At 31.2% G+C, this 14,456-nt stretch overlaps 1 protein-coding gene across 1 annotated transcript; it reads left to right on the forward strand.

Moving 5' to 3' along the window:
* The first annotated feature begins 5,234 nt into the window (after window positions 1-5,234).
* On the forward strand, window positions 5,235-10,017 carry LOC133307521 (protein Brevis radix-like 2). Its single transcript, XM_061508043.1, has 6 exons — window positions 5,235-5,317; window positions 5,767-5,962; window positions 6,219-6,595; window positions 8,143-8,278; window positions 8,635-9,029; window positions 9,641-10,017. Exons 2-6 carry the CDS (start codon window positions 5,843-5,845, stop codon window positions 9,717-9,719), a joined length of 1,107 nt encoding a protein of 368 aa, XP_061364027.1. The 5' UTR covers window positions 5,235-5,317; window positions 5,767-5,842; the 3' UTR covers window positions 9,720-10,017.
* The last annotated feature ends 4,439 nt before the right edge of the window (window positions 10,018-14,456 follow it).

Below are 14,456 nucleotides of genomic sequence, written 5' to 3' on the forward strand. Positions count from 1 at the left end.
ATTACACCAATGCATGTTTTTGTTATTATAAAAATGGTTTTTTCCCTTAAGAGTTTCTTAAGAAGTAAGAATTCTTGTTTAAAGTTTTCAAATATAGAATCTAGCGGTTGCTCCAATCCCATGTAATGTTGCATATGGAAAGAAACAAAAAGAGTCTTCCACTACACAAGAAAGGGTGTCTTTCACTTTATTCCTCCCTTCTTGACAAGAACTGAAGAGAAACTTAATTAATCCAAATCATTTTTCGCTCCAAGTTGAAGGCACACATTTTATAGCATAGCGAGTTGGCATAGTTTTGATTGGAGAAGAGGCAAAAGTTTGCCATCACACGAGATTTTGTTGTAATTGTTGACGGTTCTTTTCAGTTCTTTAAAAAAAAAAAAAAAGGAGCTGAGTTAGCTTTTTCGTTGCCCATGGTGTTGAGTGCAAACAGAGTTCGATCAGGCCTTGTAGAACTAAGGAGTACAAAACTTTTCATCTTTATGACTTTATCACTTTTCTTATAAATGATAAAGGCTAATGAAGATTAATTGTGCATTAAGTAAACTTAATCAGTTTTTTAACAAAATGCGCACATATATGACCCGCAAGAACCAAAATTTTAGGGGTGATAAACGAGTCAGGGGCTTTGGCTTGGCTCGTGAAGACGTGAGCTTGTATGCCTAATATTGGTTGTTGGAATCAGGCTTGGACTTTTATAAAAACTCGTTTAGTAAAAAGGCCTTAGGCTCCAATTCAAAAGCTCGGCCTTGAAGCCTCTCAGGCTGGCCTAGTATATTAATTATTATTTTTATTTATATTTTGTATACTATTTGTAATTTCCCTCTCTCTCCTCTCAATCCAATTTATCCCTATTTTATTAGTTAAACAGACTTTTTGAATAATTTTGTTCTATATTTTGCTGTTTGGATATACATTGAATTCATGAATATTTATGGAATTACTAGTGTTGTTGATTGTATATTCTGTTTGGATAAATTTTTGTTGTCTTATATTTTTTTTAACAGGTTAAATCAGATTTTTATTTTTTGTAAATAAGGCAGGTCACAGGCCAATAATTATATTCATAACAGGTAACAGGCTTGGTAAGGCCGACACATTTAAACACAGGCTCAACCTTTTAAAACCAAAGCTCGGCTCGGCTCGGCTCGGCCCGTTAACACCCCTAGTCACGGCACCACTGTTGAGAATTTTCAGAATATATAAATATTACAGAAAAATATAAATCATTAAAAAAATATTTATTAAACTGTTAAAGTTTTTGCGTTGAATTATTTCTTTACATGGTATTAAAACTTCAGTTATCACGAGGTCACAAGTTTGATTCTCACCAGCCATCGCCTTCACTTTATAGAGGAATTAAATAAACACAAGATAAAACTAAGAATTAGGCCCATTCAATATCCAAACTTCAAACCAAAAGAACTCTTGCATGAGAGGTGTGTTAGAGAATAATATAAGATAATTAAAAATGTTATCACCCTTTATAGTGGAATTAAATAAAACACAATATAAATCAAAAAATTAGGTTTATGTAATATTTATGCTTCAGCCCAAAAGGCTCTCGAGTGTTTTAGGCTCTTACATGAAGAAGTATATTATAGAATAATATAAAGGGTTCAATTTTTCTGCGCAGATAAGTTATCTGCAGCAAGACCAATACGACGTCATTTTGGGGCAGAAATTATGGTATTTTTGTAATTTTAATTTATTTCATGGTTATTATAGTCTTTATAATTATATTTTTTTAATCTTCCAATCCCAAAACGACATCGTTTTGAAAGTAAATGCAGATAACTTATTGGCATTAACTGCAGAAATATTTTTCTGTAATATAAATTATTTAAAAGACATTCATCTATTACCTTAAGTTTTTGGATTGAATTATGTCTTTGCACTAAAATATTTATGCCGCCTCTAATAATAATATTAATGTAAATTATAATAATTGAAAATATAAGATTTAACATGGTTCATCTAAAATGTGGCTATGTTCATGAAAGATATCAAATTTATTATGCGAAATTTCAGAGTATACAATATACAACGTTTAGATTTTTTCTTAAACTTGACAACTTCTTATACACTCTCTTATTATTTCTCATACAATCAAATTTTCTTCTTTATTTCTCGTTGAAATAGCTCATCCACTCAAGCGCTTACAATATCTTATTACTCCATCATTGTAAATTATTTTATTATTCTAGCCAATAATAATGAACCCAATCAATTTATTATTATTATTAATAAAGTCAATCAAAATTATTTTTTCTGTATATAGAAGTCAATCAATTTATTGTTATTAATAATAAGAGGAGGAATATTCTCACTACCAAAAATTTTCACTACCAACTTACTACCTATCTAATCACCATTAGATTAACATTTTCTCTCTCTTCAAACACTTTTTAACATTCTCTCTCTTTGATCCAATGGTGATGTGATGGGTAATAAGTTAGTAGTGAAAATTTTTGGTAGTTAGAATATTATCACTCTAATAATAATAGAGCCACTAAAGTAATTAATGAAATCAATCAATTTTGGATGTAAATTTTGTAGGGGTGTTAACGGGCCGAGCCGAACTGAGCTTTGGTCTTAAAAGGATAAGCCTGTGTTTAAATGTGTTAGCTTGATCAAGCTTGTTACCTGTTATAAATATAACTATCGGCCTGTGGCCTGACTTATTTACAAAAAATAAAAGCCTTGTTTAGTCTGTTTAAAAAAAAATAAGACAATAAAAATTTATCCAAACAGAATATACAATCAACAAAACTAGTAATTCCATGAATATTCATAAATTCAATTTATATCCAAACAACATAATATAAAATAAAATCATCCAAAAAGTCTATTTAACCAATAAAATGGGGTGAAATAGATTGAGGAGAAAGAGAGGGCTATTACAAGTAATATAAAAAATATAAAATATAAATAAAAAATAATATACTGGGCCAGCCTGATAGACTTTAAAGTCAAGCTTTTAAATTTTTAAATTGGAGTCTGAGACCTTTTTATTAAACGAGCTTTTATACAAGTCCAAATCTGGTCTCAACAACCAATTTTAGACATATAAACTCAGGGCTTCACGAGCTGAGCCAAAAGTCCCTTGATTTGTTCGGCACCCTGCTCATATGATCTAACACAGTTACCAAATTTGTACCAACTAGAATTGACTAAAAACTGTAACACAAAACGAAATAGGAAAAGAAAACTAGAAAAGGAAATTTTTGGTTGCTTTGAATTTTAAGATGTTTCGACTGTGAAAGAAAATGGACTAAAATAAAGGAGAGACACAACCAGTTCTTCTGGTTTGAGTGATGCCTTGGGTCAATCTACATGTCTAGATAGAAAAAAATTGTTTGCTTCCCCAACAAACACATCAATCAATTAGTAAGGAATTATTTCAAATTAATTAATAATTTTGAGTGAGTTTCATAAAATGCAACCATATTAAAATTTGTTAGGAAAATTTTTGTCCATTTAAGAAAAAGTTAATTTTTCTTATATTGTAAAAGATAAAGTTTATTTTTTACATACATAAAAATATACGGAAAAATTTTATTTTCTACATACATAAAAATATACAGGACTCATATAAGTTCATTTAAGAAAAGAAAAAAGAAAAAAATGAATTATATACATTTTTATATATGTAAAAAAAATAAATTTATTTCCTACATTACCAAAAATAAAAAACCTTAATCTAAAAACAAAGAATGGCTTGCTTCTTCTATTCTACCCGTGCCGTGACTCTTAGATTCTGATTCCCTCTTTTATTTTTAAGTTTAACGGCTACAAGGCTAATAGCCTAAAGCGACAATTATCAAACCTCTAACTGAAGCTCCAGTTTCAACAATTTTTGTAGGGCTGACGTTGATTGGATTCTGAATCTGCTGGTTCCAGCATTAGAATACTACTAACAGTAGTGTTGACTGTACTTATATATGTTTTTTTTTTAATTCATGCAGACATTATATGTGTGTGGTTGTTTACCATTGTAAAATTGTATTAGGAAATGATTATTGTAAATTAAAAAAAGCAACTTCAGAGATTTAGAACTTGCCCATAATGTTAGGAATTAAAAAGTGAAGGATAAGCACCACTAGGGATACCCTATAGGTGTTGGGTGTGTTTAATGTGTATTAGGTGTGCGGTTCGATTTCATGTAACGTCCAAAAAAAAAAAAAGTGAAGGATAAAAAAAAGAACTGGTGAACGTTTGTGATGATAACAAAAAAAAATGTGATGAAATGTATGTTAAATTTTTGAAGAAATTTTCAATGTAAATATTTTAACTAAATTTATAAGGAGTGAATCCTCTCATGTCTGTCAGTCATGTGCTAATTAATATGACCATATCATGTGAGGCAATCATAATCATACATGGGTGAATGAATGATGGCAAGGAAGGAGAGAGAAAAAATATAAAGATAGAAAGTTACACAATTATCACTGTTAATTTAATTATTAATGGTTAAAATCATTTCACGTGATATCATCATGTTAAATTACACATCAAAGAATCAGTTTTCAAATTTATATAAATAATTATTATTACAAAACACAAACTGTATTGACTTATCAGGAATAATAACTGGATCTGCACAAAAGATTACAAATAAAAAATATGTCGTCCATATATTGTGGTAGCTAAACATGAATGCCTGTCGCGTCCTTTTTTTGTGTGAATCAGTTACATCCAATATGGTATTATAAAGATTTAATTCAATCCAAAGTTTAAATTATTGGATAAGAATTTTTTTAATAATTTATACTATTCTGAAACGCGCAATTGATTATATTATATGGTTGCTCAACCACATAAATTTGGTAATTTTTTTATTTAAACTATAATTTTTTTAAAAATTTCCCACAAAATATGATTACCCATTATGAAAAAATAATCTGGATATGAGGCAACTTTAGTGGAGAATAATAGCAGATGTGATTTTCATGATGTGGGGGAAAAGTGAAGTGACTAAGACTGCTGCTTGCACTTGCACAACACAAAGAATACACCTTTTTTTTTTTAAATAAAATAAAATAAAAAATGTTGTGCTAAATAAAGCACATAACTTCACGCCGCTAAACTCTCATTTTTACCTTTTTTTCCCTGTGTGAGTGTCAAATGGAGAGAATAGGGTGGCGCGTGCAAACCCATTTTATGTGATGTTTCTCTCTCTATATATATGCACACAATCACACGTTACATAGGGACCAAGACACCACACGCCAAACCTCACACGTTGTAGAGAGCTACTATAGTTAGAGCCCAAATCTCAATGGCCCTTCAGAGACACACTGAAAAGGAAGCAAGGGTACTCAACTCATTCTAACTTGCACTCTTTGTTTTTGTTGTTGTGAGTGTCTTATGTTATTAGTCTTAGTCCACTCTGACTCAGAGAGAGAGAGAGAGAGAGAAAATTGAAAAATAAATGATTTTTAATGCAGTTTGATCTCATAAAACGCCTTGAAACATGCCTTTCACATCTATCTATTCACAACGTTCGCCTTCAATCTCTCTCTCTCTCTTGTGGGAATGTTGAAATGTTATGATTTTGGCCTTCATTCTTCATAAGATCACCCTTTTGCTCTTTGATATTTTTCTTCCTCTACCACACTCTCACCAGTTTGGGTTTGTGGCTGTTCATATCAGCACATTCGATAAAGCTTTTGCTTTTTGTGTTTTTGGGTTGGATTAAGTTGACCCCAGATCTTCAATTTGTTTGATTGTTGTAAAGTGTTATCCTTTTTTTCTGATTAATAGGTTGGGTTAGTAGTGTAACTTGGCTATCTTTTGCCATTTGGAGGTGGTGAGGGAAATCAAGTGAGTGGAATCAGAAATGTTGCCTTGCATAGCGTGTTCCAAGCAGCTCAATAATGGATCTGTTCACCAACAACAGGAGGAAGAAGCTGTGCAAACACCAAGCACCAAGCAAGCCATCAAGGCTCTTACTGCTCAGGTAAATTAGCAACTGTTTTGGTTTATGACAAAATCTTCAATTATGTAATTCTTCATATTTGGATGCTAATTATAAGACTAAGAGAACTGCAACACCATTGTATTGCTAATATGAATTTTGGTGACTCCTTGAAGTTTAAGGAACAAATCATGGAATAAAAAGATCCAATTTTTTTTTATTGTTTTTTTGTATTTCATGATTTTCTTCATTTGTTTTTTCTCAAGAGGAAACTATTGTGACAGATATATTTTTTCAGATCAAGGACATGGCAGTGAAGGCTTCTGGGGCCTATAAGAATTGCAAGCCTTGTTCAGGATCTTCCAATTGTAACAAGAACAGAAACTATGCTGACTCTGATATGGGTTCAGATTCAGCAAGGTTCCACTGGGCCTACCGCAGACCTGGGAGCTCCAATTCAACCCCAAGGATGTGGGGGAAGGAAATGGAAGCTAGACTGAAAGGGCTTTCCAGTGGGGAAGCAACACCAGCATCAGTGAGTGGACGTACTGAGTCAGTAGTGTTCATGGAGGAGGATGAGCCCAAGGAATGGATTGCACAAGTGGAGCCTGGTGTGCTTATTACTTTTGTTTCATTGCCTCAGGGTGGGAATGATCTGAAGAGGATACGGTTCAGGTACTACCCTTCTCTCTTGTGTGTTTTGGAAATTGCACAAGGTTCCAATTTTTGTTGGAGTGTAATCACATGCCTTGTCATGTGGTAGAGGCAAAATAGCTTTTAAGCCACTGTGACTTTGTCCTTTGTGGTTTAAACTTTTTCTTCTTCTTTGATCTGGCATTAAGTACATGTTTGTTTGAGAGTGATCACATGCTTTTCAAAGGCTGTCAACATTCTAGATTGGCAGCATCTATCTTGTTTGCATTGTGTGCCTCTTTTTTTTCTTTTTTTTTGGTAGTTGAAAAGTTTAGGCCGGGTTAGACACCATTATCTGGTGAGGGGCGGACCTCTCAACCTCTTTGAGGATTTAGGGAGGGATTACACATCGTCTACCAACAAAGATCCTCGTATTGGCTAGCGGGATTCGAACTCACGCCCTTGTGGGGTATGAGCCTAATTCTTAACCAACTGTGCCCACCGTCGTTGGCCCATTGTGTGCCTCTTTGGAGGACCTCGCCTTTGTTCCTTTGTCAGTAACTCATGCTTCACTGGTGGTGGTAGTAGAGCAGGACAAAAGCAAAAAGGGATTTTATCTCCTAGCCAGATGACTCAAATGCCCTCCCTCCTCTCTCGGCCCACAAAAAGAAAAAGAAAAAAGAAAAGAGGGATAACAGAAGAAAAGAAAAAGAAGAAGAGGAAGCTATGCAAAGAAAAAGACTTGGCTAGGTTATGTGCCAGAGTAATATTCATTTTATGAAATACAAGCAAATTTGTCAAAAAAAGAAAAGAAAAGAAAAGAAAAGCCGTCTGTTCTGAATAGAAAAGAGAACTTAAATACAAGAATTATAAAGGGATGTTGGAAGCGTCCATTCTTTCATTAATAGTTTATAAATATAAAATTCTACTTTATTGATATTGAATAATTTCACAAATGATTGGATGAGTTAACCTTAACTCCTTTTTGTTGGGATAAGTGTCATTTGGTTTTTTGTTGTAACTTCAGGTTCTTCTATCTTTCATTAAAGTTTAGGCTTCTATTAAGCTAGTCTCAGAACTAAATTGGAAACAATCAAGAAGATCTTGAATCTTGTAGGAGTTAAGGGCTGTAAACTCAAATTAGAACAATATGGAGGTTGTGGGAACTGTGAACCTAACTTTCTCTTCTAAAACTCACCTCCTTTAATTTCCTAGTGGTAACTACCTATAGCAATTGTCTTATGCCTATATGACTCACTTTTCAAATAACAACATGAGGGGATCCAAATCTTATATTTGACTTACAATTCTGGGTACGAATTCCATGGTTTTATCCAACGCTAAATGATTTCTAGGCCCCTACAGGAGCACAAGCATTGATTCTATACTAATATAACCTGCAATGCCCTTGAATATCTGTCATCTTGGGCCCAAGAGTAGTCGTCAGGCTGCAAATGGAGTTCCCAGTTTATATTTTGACAGTCAATAATACAGCTTAAATGAAGGAAATGTACTTGAGTGTGATTTTAAGATTTCTTCTTTTAGCCCATCGACGATTGTACTAATTATTGTTTTATTAATTTGATCAGTCGTGAAATGTTTAATAAATGGCAAGCTCAGAGGTGGTGGGCAGAGAATTATGACAAAGTAATGGAGTTGTACAATGTTCAAAGGTTCAATCAACAAGCAGTTCCTCTTGCAACCCCACCTAGATCTGAAGACGGGGTGAGCATAAAACTTTTTGTAATTTGACATAAAGTAGTGCATGATTAAACTTATATTTCCTACCAATGCATGCAACATGCATGTTATCCTGAGTAACCAATCACAAATACCATCTAACTCATACTTGATGACTTGACTTGAGATATTTGAGTTAGAAACTTGACTTTTGCATGAGTGGGAAGTGTGTAAGGATGGATCAGCTACCTACTTAATATGTGACCTAAAAATAACTATGGTAGTGGGTTGTTGCCTTTTATATTTACATGTGCACTTCATTTAGAATCTTTTGTTATAGTGAAGTTGCTATATTGATATGTTTTAGTTGGTATTTAGATAACTTTCTTTTTCATTTTCAGAGTTCAAAGATTGAATCTTCCAGGGACAGCCCTGTCACTCCTCCTCTCATCAAAGAGCGAACAACCCGGCATTTTCACCATCCAATGGGAATGGGATACTCCTCATCAGATTCACTGGATCACCACCAAATGCAACCTCACCCTTGCTATGTAACAAGCGGTCTAGCCTCAACGCCTAAACTTTCCAACATTAGTGGGACAAAGACCGAAAGATCATCCATTGAGGGTTCTGTAAGGACAAGTTCATCAGGGGAGGGAGATCACTCAGGTGAGCTTTCAGTCAGCAATGCCAGTGATATGGAAACTGAATGGGTTGAACAGGATGAACCAGGAGTATACATCACTATCAGATCTCTTCCAGGTGGAGCCAGAGAACTTAGGCGTGTCCGGTTCAGGTAAGCAGAAATCATTAGCATGGAAAATAAATTACTTTTAATGCAACAGCTTTTTAATTCTTTCTAGCTAATTATCTTCACTGCCATTGGTAAATGGTACTACCTTACCAAGTTGTGTTGTGTGAAAACTTACTCATGCTCCCGGATTTTTGACAATTATCTTTTTATTCTGGTAATTTAGTTTACATTTGGTGGTTTGGTTCTAAAATTTACTTTTATTATGCTTTTAACCCTTATGAAGAGAATAGAAAGCGAAGTCAGTTTTTGATGCAGCTCCTTATAAATAGGTTTTTAATTCCCATATCCAGTTGATACCTAAGAGGGCGACCCTGGAGCAGTTGTAAAATTGTTCCTGTGTGACTGAAAGGTCATGGGTTCAAATCCAAAAACAGTCTCTTTGCAATTATATAAGGGTGAGGCTGTGTACAAAGATTACCCTCACCCTACCCTCATTAGTCGGGGTTTAATGAGGAGTGGTTATTATAATTTATATCCGGTTGATACCTGTCTCTTAACAGTTGGTTTGCATTGTCATCAAATTAAGTTTATTTATGAACAATCAATCACATTCATTTAAATTCAAAAATTTCTTTCTACATTTTTTTACTCAGCCGAGAAAGGTTTGGTGAAATGCACGCCAGATTGTGGTGGGAAGAGAACCGGGCTAGGATACAAGAACAATACTTGTGATTGTGACTATAGAAGAGCCTTTACACAGACAACTGCTTCAGTAGGCTAACAGAGCTTTACAGTATTGTGCATTCTAAGATCCAGTTTCCTTCCTTCTTTCCAGTGGATAATTTGCATTTAGCTTCAACTTTGGACTTTGGAGTTCACTGTAGCTGTGGAGAACTGCATATGTTGAGAAATATTAAATTATGATAGTGAAATTTTAGTTGTAGTTAAACTTGTTAACGCCAATGTCTTGCAGTGTTAATTGTCAAATGTTTTCCATCTTGTATGAATTTTGAACTATTCTAAGTGATGTGCTATTGGAGGAATGAGATAACATGTTTGGTTATGTGGTAATGTAGTGCAGCAGATTGAAAATTATACACAAAACCAAACACTGGAAACTTTGCTCTGTTTGATTTCTGTTCTGCGGAACAGTTTTTCAATTTTAAAAACAATAAAACAAAAAATGTTGTTTAACAAGAGTGTTCCGAAAAATCAGTTTAAAATATAGTATCTGTTTTAGTTTTAAAAACTAAGAAAAAAAAAAAAAAACAACTTAGGGATGTTTTCAAAAGCTGTTTTCTCTTGTAGAAAAAGGGTATAAAGAGAAGAAATTCTTACAAGTGAAAGCGAGTAAAATAAAAGAGAAAAAAATATGGAGTAAATCAAGGGAAGACGAGAGTGTTAAAAAAATATCTAATCTCATTATCACGATGATATCCATATATATAAAGTTATAACAATAAAGGGTAATTAAACTAATATTAAACCCTCATAAATTGAGGGATAAATGTCAACGGTTACAATCATAAATTGAGGGTGTGACAATCATAAATTGAGGGTTAAATTTCAACGGTTTTCAGAATTTGAATTACCATTTTAGAATACAAAAAGTCATCCATTTTATAATATTTTCTTGTTTTTTTTTTTTGTTTTGGCCATAGCATTCTTGTCAATATGAGAATTTATTAATGGCATTTTGGTAAATAATTTTTTTGTTAATTTTAAATTACTTTACAGTGTCAGTATTGTAATTATGAAACTTCATTAATTACATTTTTATAAATAATTACAACTTCTTTATAACTTTAAAATTAACTACACTCAAATAAGTTTCATTTTTTTATTTACTCTCCAAATCAGTTTTCAAAATTTATGTTCAAAACAGTTTTCAAAATCAAAAACACATTCAAATACACACCCTTGATAACTAAAGTGGTTTTTATTTTTTTGTTTTAAAAACTATTTTAAATATAAATTTTAAAAACTGACTTTGAGAGTAAAAAAACAATAATTACTCCCAAATTTTAAAAACTTATTTAATTTAAAGTTATAAAGAAGTTATTATTTGCAAAAATGTCATTAATAAAATTTTATGATTATAAGATTCCCATTGTAAAGTAATTTAAAATTAAAAAAAAAATTATTTATAAAAATTTCATTAATGAATTATTATAGTTATAAAATTGTCACCGCAATAATAGAAAAACCAAAAAATAACATTTAAGAACATCTCTAAGTTATTCTGGTTTTTTAGTTTTTAAAACAAAAAAATAATCATTATTTTCAGAATTATTTTCAAAACAACCCTTTTCAAACATATTTTTTTACATTTTTGTTTTAAAAATTCAAAAACTATTTTTGTGAAGAGAAATCAAACATGCCCTGTAGTAACTGGTTTCTGAATTGTGAAAGCCGTTCTTTAAAGGTGATATGACTATTGTAGAGGATTTTTTTTTTTTTTTTTCTGTGAGTGCTATCGTAGAGGAATTTACTAAAGATTGATAGGATGATAATCATTTGTTATAGCGAAAATATTTATGTTCGAATACAACTATTTTTATAAGTTGATTCAATTTTTAATGAATATAGAATATATTAAGGGTTTTATACTTCTCATGTTAGTGACTCATAGCATAAGTGGGTCTCACTTTAATTTTTTTTCTCTCCACTATTTTGTGGACCTCATTTATATTATGAGTTACTAAATGATAAAAATTTTCTACTTTAAAAGGAGAAAATATTTTTCCATTAAAAAAAGTTATGTGTGAAATCTATATAAGTATAAAAATCAAAAAATGTGTAAAAAAAATATCATATAACATGAGAAGAATAAAACTCATATTTTAATGAGTGAAAAAGTAAAGCATATAAAAAAAATGTGCTATTCTAAGGATAGCGGATGTTTTCAAAACAATGATGCAGAAAGAGATCCTATTGTATTAAGTATTCACGAATAATCATGCATATTCTTTTCACACATGATTCAGAGGGCTCACGTGCTCTTGATTTGCAATCGTGTCTTGAATAGTTGAATAATTTTAATAATAAATTTAATTTCTTTCAATTAAATAATAGAAAGAATAAATTATTTCAAATGCAGGAGTTTTAAAATTTAAGGTAAACTTTAAATAGACCAGATGTTGTTTATTATAAAAATCACTTACTCTGTTATCAAAAAAAAAAAAAAAATCACTTACTCTTCAATTTATTTATCACTTATTTTTATGCATTTTTTTCCCATCTAAACCTTGAATCAATTATCTAATTTTTTTTGGTAGTTAATTATCTATTTTAACTCAGTGAGTGAACAATAAACAAAGTGTTCCAACACCAATCTGCATATTTATAAGAGAATCGAACTTAAAATAGTTGAAAATGAAGAAAATAGATTAAAATTAATCAAATTAATTTGTTTCTAATTATATTATGTTATGTAATTTATTAAACAAATTAAGTGATCAATTTTATAAGGCTTTCAATATGGGCTAAATGGATGGATATATTATATCGGCCCAATCAGATATAATGGAAGCCTAATCAAACAATAATAAATAAAGCATAATAGATTTATGATCCCAATATATCACATCAATCTCTTTTTTCCCCATTTAAAGTGTAAAGACCTATGTACTAAAAAAAATAAAAATGTAAAGACCTACTTAAGAATCAAGTATTTTGATTGAGGAGGATTACATCTCTAAGCAAAGTTAAAGATAAGTCATTTCTACGGAAACATATACATTTCTGTTTTGATTTGACTTTTTTTTCGATCATCCAAAATGATAAATTTGGGTGTTAGGTAATGATTTTCACCCTAAAATCATGTGTCAAGTGCATGTTTTAGAACTTTCATAATTTAAGCCATTAAATTGGTCCAATGATAACGGATTTGAGTAATTTATATGAAATTATAGGTTTTAACTTGCTATTATATATATATATATATGTGGATGGAAAATAATTACATGAGAGTTAAATGATGAAAAAATATTGGAGAATAAATTATTTAAAGTTTATTCTAAAATAATTAAGTAATAATAAGAGTGATAATATATACTTTTTGGAAATTGAGTGATAATATTAAAACCTATTGAATATTTATAACTTATAAGTAATAAATAGATAGGTAATAGTTTTCTCGTGTAGGAGAAAACTATTATTTTCAACTGATTTATTTATGTTGGTGGGTCTAGTGTCAGGAAGAGAGAAAAAAAATAATAGAATGAAATTTATATTGAATTTGTATGTACAAAAGATGCTTTTTTTTTCTTATACACGATGAGAATAATAAAGTCTTAAATATATAGTAATTAAGTAACAATGTAGAGGGAGAAAATTGAAGTAACGATTAGGAAAAATTGAACTAATGATTAGGAGTGAAAGTGGGCTGGACTGGGGTAAGCTTTGTTTCGAAAAGCTCAAATTTACCTACATTTTTTTAAATTTGGTCTGGCCTAAGCCTAACTCTAGTACGAGTCTAAATGTTAGCCTGACTTGACCCGTTTATAAAAAAACAAATGGTCTGACATAATCCGTTAGCCTGTTAATTTTTAACTCATAAATCAACTTTACAAATATTCAAGTTATGTTGCTAAACCAAAAATCATAATTTCAACGTCCAAATAGAATCATGAGTTACAACAAAACTCATACGATCAACATTTAAGTCAATTTCAAAAGTAAAATGCTCAAACTAAATAACATATATTTCATTAGATCTAACAAACAAATTCATACTATGTAAATTAAAATAACTACATGAATCTAACAAACACATCATGATGTTTATAGTAAGTATAACATCTCTCAAATATCTTTTAATATATTCATATACACAATCTAACATGTTGAGATGTGGTTCCTTCTACGTAAGAAATAAAGTCAGATTTCTATTAAAATATAATTGAATATAATTAAGTTATAAATAAATGCAATTGATTAAATTTAATCTTTTATTTTTTCTTCAAGTCATACTTATTCTATTTTATTTTATCTAAAATAAATAGTATAATATAGGCCGGCCTGTAAGCTTATAGACCTAATTTTGTGAAAGTGAGCCTATAACTTTTCTATTAAACAAGCTTTTTTAAGACCTAAGTCTGACCTATTTTACGAAATATACTAAGTCAAGTCTGACCTGACGTAAGCCGAGCCGTAGGCCGCACCAGCTCAATTTCACCCCTAATAACGATATTATAAAAAATGTTATTAACATATAGGCTTATATCATGCGCGAGACAAAACAATATTGTGCCATTAATAGCCACGTGTTGGGTTTCATATTATTGGTGAATTCTTCCTTAATGATTCGCATTATTTGGGTTAACCAAAGGGCATTATCGTAGTTTAGCCCAAAACACAAGGGCACAACAACACATGAACCAATCAAAATTTAAGAATTTTGCTTCAAACTAAAAAGTCATTGTCAAACGTTTTCAAAACCCTCACTCTGTTGCTGCTTCTGTTCTT

Source organism: Gastrolobium bilobum, unplaced genomic scaffold, assembly GCF_033153095.1.
Source record: "Gastrolobium bilobum isolate Gb01-03AN ecotype WA unplaced genomic scaffold, APGP_CSIRO_Gbil_v1 utg367, whole genome shotgun sequence".
Lineage (NCBI taxonomy): Eukaryota > Viridiplantae > Streptophyta > Magnoliopsida > Fabales > Fabaceae > Gastrolobium > Gastrolobium bilobum.